The following is a 7,877-nucleotide window of genomic DNA, read 5'->3' as shown; positions in this document are numbered from 1 at the left end:
TATAGAGTATATAAAATTCGCCCGCATTAAATGAGTAGGCTTTGAACGGCACCGCCTGTAATGCAAAAAAAATCTGGCTGTGAGCATCAATTAAAACGAAAATAATATTTGCTATGAGGAGATGCAGAATTTTATAACTATTTAAAATATATTTAATCAACATCAACACATTTAAACTATATCTAATAATAAGAAAAATAAATAGCAAACCAAGACATGAGATTTTTGCTATAGGTGTTCGACATATCGACCGTCTTCTGTTATGGACAGACGGGGCAGTTTTTGAACATTTCTCGCGGAATTCATTAACTCAGTGGGGTGAAAGATGCCCTCCCATAACTGCTAAGTAATTCTAATTCTTGTCTAGATTATACGGAAGAACAAGGAACCTTTATTTTTCGCAAATATATCGATAGGATTAGATCCATGGGCACTAAAGTCAGGCAGCCTCGACGACCAACGGCTGGAATCTTGGTTGGCTATTCAATTACTCTTGAAATTGGATTCAAAAATTTGCTGATAACTTCAGCGATCGAGGCAGTTCGTCGTCTTGCTGGAAAATATGTTTTCGAGTTCCATTAAAGGGCATATCATCAATAAAAGGGTCCAAAGCCTACTAGTTAAAAGTGGCGAACTTTTAAAAAAATTCTGTATTTCGAAGGGATTATAACAAAATATCAAGTGTGCTATATTTTTGGAAGGTAATTTTAAATTCTTTTCAGTTAATTAAAAATATAGAGAAGTCCCAAATAAAATCAATTTTCTGTTGATAACTCTTAAATTATTAATTTTAAAAAATATACAAACACCATTAAATTCTAGGTAAAAGGTGCTTTGGAAATGTATTTTATAGAAATACAAAATTTTCGATAGCAAAAGTTACAGCCATTTGTTAAAAATGCATTTTGAAAAACCCCGCAACTTCGAAACAGTAACAGATCATTGATGTGCGGTTTACACCATCATGTTATTGAAGAAAAATTGAGCTCCAGACTACCGATATTAGAACTCGTCTATCTCCGATGAAAAAATTGTTTCCATTTAAAAGCGTCGAATGGCTTCCACCCTACAATGAAGAATTTCAGTGGAAAAAGGCGAATAAAGAACGGGGTGAAAGAAACCCAAGCCTTTTCAAAGCTCCTAGTGTAAGTGGTATGACTATTTATTTAAAAAAAATATGGATAGACGTTAAGAGAAACATTGAAATTATGTACTGTCAGTGTACAGATTGATTTTAAAATCAAATTAATAGAGAATATAGCCTAAAATCAACATCTGCGTAACATAACCTAGGAGGCCTTGTTATAAAATAAAACTAATTTACCTACTAGCTGGTGGCTAAAATTACCTGTTGATATGTATTAACCACCATTTGAACAGTGCTATTGAAAGTGAATTTACGCCCAAGCAATATAGTATTCTAATATAAAATTAAAAGATTAATCGACTTACCTGAAGGATGATTAATCATAATTTTCCGAGCTTGTCCGAAGATATAATTACCATGTAGTTTCCGAATAAACCTACTCATCAGCACGAACTTTTTTGGAGTTTTTTTGATCTGTGGCCCGGTTCGATCGCTGCCTGTGTTGTCATTCCGTTGAAGTGTCTAAAAAAATTGCCTAGGATCTGGGGTATATAGGGGGGGTTGGGTAATTATATCTTCGGACAAGCTCGGAAAATTATGATTAATCATCCTTCAGGTAAGTCGATTAATCTTTTAATTTTCCTTCGCTTGTCCTTGATATAATTACCATGTAGATGTTCAAAGTCAAAGGCAATTTTTTTATTTTTTATAACCATATATTGATATAATTAATTATTATCATAAGATATTAACTTCTCTAACAATTACTTATTGTAAGAAATATAAATTCTAAAATTTAAAAAATATTTTTTTTTTGAACTTTAGAAAACTTTGGAAATTATATTTTTTATATTTTTACATATTTACTAATAAATGATTAACATAAACTCTGAGTTTATAACTAACTACTGAGTATATAATGTAAAGAACTTAACTTTTAACTTATAACTAATAGAATGAATATGATATATTGATAACACCTAAATAATAATAAAAAAATACTTAATACTACTAACAGTAGAACACTACGATTTATTAGAACCCAATTCAATAATGGCTTTGGCAAATTTATCTTGAGGTTTTTCTACAGGTCTATTATAAAAACTAAAGAAGGTGTTCGAGGCAGGAGTCCAGCCTGCTGTATTTTTAATTATCTCTATATTTACGCCTGCTTTATACGCAGCCGAAGTTGTAGCGTGACGTACACTATGGGCTGAAAAAATGGACGTATCTACGCCACCTAAGTTTAAAGTATTTTTAATCCACCTGCTTATTGTCTGAGAAGATGCTGAACGGTGTGGTTTTTTATGGGTAAGAATTAGTTTTTCTTCGGTATTGCGTATTGGTTTCGTTCTTTTAATGTAGTCCGCAATGGTGGACGCAACGCAAAGTTCTTGTTTACTCTTAAAAAACGGAAAAATTAGTAGCGGTTGGAATCTGCCTGGAGCGGATGTTTTTACTCTATCTGGTATTTTAATCTCAACTCTGTCTACCGATATATTAATGTTTTGAACTTTAATTAGAGAAAGAGTCTGAACTCTGCTGGCTGATGTCAGTGCCATAAGAGTGACTAGTTTATAAGTTGCGTATTCTAAATCTAACGCCTCTAGAGGATATAATGTACCTAGGTATTTTAATAGAGGGTCTGGATCCCAAGTAATCTTATATTTAGGTCCTGGTGGTCGAATATTAGACACTCCCTTCACAAAACGATTAATTACTTTTTCATCATTATTACTTATAGGACTAAATATCAAATTAAGAGCTGATCTATAAGAATTGACGACAGAAAATGAAAGACCTTCTTTTAAGGCATCGGATAAAAAATCCAAATATGTTTCTAGCTTATAAACAAGAGGATCCCTGTTACTGTCAGCACAAAATTGCCAGAATTTTTTATAACAAGATGTGTACTGTTTAAGTGTTCCTTTTGATATAGATGCCTCGATTATTTCTATTGCTGTCACTGGAACCCCCTTTCTTATATAAGCCTGCCGGATAATTTCCCTACTACCAGGGAAATCTCCTCGTGTAGTGGGTGGTAGTCTCTGAAAGGAGAGACAAGTAAAAATTTGTTTGCTTTAAAATAAATAGGTTTCTCTAATAACAACTTAGTGAACAGGGGATACCATGCCTGTGTAGGCCAATAAGGTACTACTACAATTCCTAATCCCTTTTCCTGAACAATTTTTTCTAAGACCCTAGTAATTATTGAAAAGGGGGGGAAAGCGTAAAAGAAAAATTCTGACCACCTTATTGTGAACGCGTCAACCTTCCATGACTCAGGATCTGGAAACCAGGAAACAAATTTATTGCACTTTTTGTTAATTCTAGTTGCAAATAAATCTATTTCCGGAGAACCAAATCTCTGTATAATTTGATTATATACAGTGTCATTTAGCTCATATTCAGTATTAATTGAGAAAAATCTTGATTCTCTATCTGCCTCAAAGTTAGCAGATGAACTAATATAGCTAGCGAATACTATAATACACTTCTTTTCACACCACTGCCAAAGAGCTTTTGTAATATTATCTAAATATGAGTATTTAACACTTCCACCTCGATTAATACACGATATTGCCGTTTGATTATCAATTCTTAATAAAATGGAAATATTTTCTTTGTCTTTAGCAAGTGATCTCAAGGCGAAATAGGCGGCTTTGATTTCTAAAAAATTAATATGTTTTACCTGCTCTTTATTATTCCAGAAACCGTGACATCTGTGACCGTTACAAAACGCTCCCCAACCCGTCTTGGAGGCGTCTGAAAAAATTTCAAGTGAGAAATTTTTAGATTTTATCGATTGACCTAATCCTATATTATTGTGCCACCACTCTAATTCATTATTTAAAGAGGTTGGAATATGCATCTTTTTATTATAATTGTAATAGTCTCCTCGCAACAAAAAATGTTTAATTTTTTCAAACTGCTTAATATGAATAAAACCATATTTTGTTGAAGGACAAGATGCTACAAGTTTGCCTATTAGTTGGGCAAATTCCCTAATTGTGCATTTCCTTTTCTTCCGTAAATTTAAAATCAAATTTTGAATGGCTTTACGTTTTTCACCAGGAAGTGAAATGGTCATTTTATTAGTATTATATATAAACCCTAAGAATCTAATAGTTTGTTGAGGTATTAACATACTTTTTTTATTATTTATTATAAATCCTAATTTGGCTAGTTCTGAAAGAACTATTTTCGTGTATTTTTTACATTCATTTTTATTTTTACCTATAATAAGAATATCATCTAAATAAAATACAGTACTTATTTCCATAAGACGCAGTTTTTTTGTTAACGGTTTCATAAGTTTAGTGAAAATATATGGTGCGATGTTAAGACCAAATGGTAAACAACTGAACTGATATAGACGATTTTCGAAGCGAAATCGCAGGTATTTTCTGTACTTTTTATTAACTGAAATTAAATAATATGCATCCTTTAGATCGATATTTGAAAGGTAGCAATTTTTATTTATAAGTTTTATTACAGTTCTGTAATTCTCTAATTTAAAATGAGGAGCAAATAAAAATTTGTTAAGGCTTTTTAAATTTAAAATAAACCTATAACAGCCAGAGGGTTTTTTAATTATAAAGTAAGATGATATAAATTGTCCTATTGAAGAATGACACTCTTCGATAGCACCTATTTCTAACATTTGCTGAATGGATTTTTTATACTGGGGTAAGAGTTTGTCAGAGATTTGTACAGAGGGCTCAAAATACTGTACAGGTTTTTTAATAAAAGGTATTTTAATACCTGTGACCCAGTCTAAGACCGCTCGGTCTTTCGTAATATGTTTCCAACTCTGTAAAAATCTCGAAAGTCTACCAGCGCAATTACTCACATCTTCCTCCATATCTATTCCTGGCGATGGTATTTCCTGGGGACTTTCTTGTGATACTTCTGATATCCTGATGGCTTCTTTTCTTCCCTCCTCCTTTTTTCCTTCATTTTCTCTCTGGGAGGCCCACGCCGGTAGTTTAAATGATACATTGATGTATTTATTGATGGTCTTGAAAATTTAGTTTGCCAATTCTTCTTTTTAAAATCAGCACTGGCCTTTTTTATGATTTGTTCATTTTTCATTGTATCTGCAAATTTTTTATTAAATAAAAAATCATCTATTTCCAGACTGTCCACGACTTTTTTGCATTCCGGATTTAAATGTGGTATGATTTTAAATCTACGGTGAACTGAAAGTCCATGATGAACGTTAGTGAATAATTGGCAGGCCTCTGCCAATGATTTCATGTTATCTACTTGTTCTTTGTTAGGCATCATAGCCTCAATGACTGTCCCTATTGCTGATAAGCCATGAGCCAATTGTTGTTGTAACGCTGAGATAAAACGATCATGGTCAAGAACCGACTTATTTAGGCAAGGTTGTACTTCATTATTTATCTGGGGAGGATGAAGAGCTTTGCAATTTGCAGGCACCTTATACTTTAACATTAATTCTTCTCGCTGTTCTTTAGATAGCCCTTTTTTCAAGTGGCTGTGCCAGCGAACAACAATTTCTTCATGTAAGTCTTTGCCTTCATTGTCCCCTGAGTCTGGTCTTAAACCTAAAGCGTCAAAATATTGATCAGAATTTTCTGGTATTTCTGTATCTACTACTGTGACGTCTGGGGCTGGAATATTTGGAATATCAGAGGTAGCCTCCGATTCTGAAAAGAAAACATGACATCAAAGTCCTATTCAAGTGATGAAATCGCCTGATTTCGTTTCTTAGGAGCAACGCACGTTGCCCTAAAAACATTTTATTTATATTAAATAAGGATGACATGAAAAAACCGCACGGTTTTTCAGTCTTTCAGTGAAGATACCAGCTGACAAAGTTCTATTCAAATGAGATCGCCTGATCTCATGTTATATAATTGCTTGTTTATATAAGAAATCGCCCGATTTCAATTTTAGGAACAACGCACGTTGTCCTAAAAACATTTTATTTATATTATATAAGGACGACATGAAAAAACCGCACGGTTTTCCTGTCTCTCAGGGAATATCGCACGATATCCCTGCCTAAATTTCTCCTTGTTATCTGACAACTCTTCATTAAGCTAAAAAGAAAAAAAAAACGTACCTGATGTTGAAAAAACTTCAGAAGATGATTCACTAGAATCACAAATCTTATTTAAATGTTCTTGCATTTCTCTAAATTGCTTTTTTAATCTCTTTATTTCACCGTATTTGTCCTGGTCCTTGTCTTTAAATGGTCTTTTCGGCATTTTTCTTTTTAATTTTCGACACACGCGATTTGTTTACAGTCGTCGCTGACGAGCACGAAAACGGAATGACAACACAGGCAGCGATCGAACCGGGCCACAGATCAAAAAAACTCCAAAAAAGTTCGTGCTGATGAGTAGGTTTATTCGGAAACTACATGGTAATTATATCAAGGACAAGCGAAGGAAAATAATTTACTTACCCGAGATGCTTCATTTAATTTGAAAATGATTGTACTGTGGTTGAAAGACTTTTGATTGTGTATATAAACCATTTAGAATAGTTTTTTTATGAATAAACTCTTTAAATTAATATGGAGGTATACTGTAGCCAGGTATTTTTTTAGAATGCATTATTTAAATTGCAATTTCTTGTATTCTTGATATAACATGATGTTTCTGTTTTATTTTTTGGCATAGTGGGTACATTCAGATATTTAATATCTACATAGGTGCTAAATTGTTCTACGCTGATTGAAACCACTAATTTATTCCACTAATTGCGAGGTTCTGAATGAAGCTTTAAACTTATTTAACACGCCCTCTATCGATACGCCATTGAACTTTCCTTTCTCGCTTTACCTTATATTTACTTTTGCCCCTTATCTATCAATATCACCTTCTTCGTGTCCTTTTCGCAAATAAATTTTTGTACTTAAAGCCACGAGGGTTGCAAAAAAGAACAAATTATTGACATAGCCGTCGAACCGTGTGTTTGTCTCTTTGGCGGAATGTTTGACGTAGTTTTTTTTCTCTTTTTATGTTTTATTTGTCTTTCCTATTCCAGCTGAATCGCCCGTATTATCATATAACATGGATTGGAATTTTTAATTTAATCTTTGTAAAAAAAGGAAATTATAAATGAAAATTTCTTAATTGCAGCTTGAGTTTAGCCGTAAAAGTGCTTTACTTTTATGCCTAGGCGTTAAAATTATCTTTTATCCAACAGCTGCTACTTATACAGACATTTCTCACATAAAATAAATAATAACACGCGTGAGTTTTTGAAGTTATAACCATTACCTGGAAACTTATATGCTGAAATTTTGATAAAATAATTTAGTACACACTAAAAACGGTATGTCGCTAGTGGTAGGAAAAATAATTTTTAGAGGTTACTAGTTTATTTGGTTGCCTGTGATATGCATATACAGGGTGTTTCCTAATTAATCTAAAAAATAAAAAATCGTTAGAAAACGAATTAAGGCGGGCTCTTAATAAGTATGTTTATTTTTTTCTCGACAACCGTTTGATAAACAAGAAAAACTCAAAAGAACAATTTTGTTGAAAGAGGATGGCCAGTCAAGAAAAAAATATATTTTCTTTAAAAAGCAGTGGTGTACCATTTATGTTAAACAAAAAAATCGATTTTTTTAATTTTTAACACCCTGTAGATCAGAAAGGAAGTACTTTAGACCCAATGGTTATATAAAAATTGTTTTAAGAACACATGAGGAATCACACCATAATTTTTTAGACTAATTCAGAAAACACCCTGTATATTGTCAACTTGACAATGATTGCTGATAAATCAAAAATACCTTTTCAGTGAA

At 32.7% G+C, this 7,877-nt stretch overlaps 1 protein-coding gene across 5 annotated transcripts; it reads right to left on the bottom strand.

The window, feature by feature from the left end:
• Nucleotides 1-1,899: 1,899 nt before the first annotated feature.
• LOC115890768 lies at nt 1,900-6,494 on the bottom strand. Of its 5 annotated transcripts, none has more exons than XM_030911098.1 (3): nt 6,183-6,494; nt 4,941-5,763; nt 1,900-3,135 (listed from the first exon to the last, which is right to left on the bottom strand). In XM_030911098.1, the coding sequence occupies exons 2-3, from the start codon at nt 4,950-4,952 to the stop codon at nt 2,113-2,115; spliced, it is 1,035 nt and encodes a 344-aa protein (XP_030766958.1). In that variant the 5' UTR covers nt 4,953-5,763; nt 6,183-6,494; the 3' UTR covers nt 1,900-2,112. The 5 variants fall into 3 exon arrangements, with proteins under 5 accessions (XP_030766961.1, XP_030766958.1, XP_030766962.1 ...); XM_030911101.1 differs by having other exon boundaries at nt 1,900-3,853; XM_030911097.1 differs by having other exon boundaries at nt 1,900-5,763.
• Between the last annotated feature and the right edge of the window lie 1,383 nt (nt 6,495-7,877).

This window comes from Sitophilus oryzae, unplaced genomic scaffold (genome assembly GCF_002938485.1).
Source record: "Sitophilus oryzae breed Bouriz unplaced genomic scaffold, Soryzae_2.0 scaffold_910_pilon_pilon, whole genome shotgun sequence".
In the NCBI taxonomy this organism is placed as follows: Eukaryota; Metazoa; Arthropoda; class Insecta; order Coleoptera; family Curculionidae; genus Sitophilus; species Sitophilus oryzae.
The sequence above is the reverse complement of the archived record's forward strand: the minus strand, read 5'-3'. Positions and strand labels throughout refer to the sequence as shown.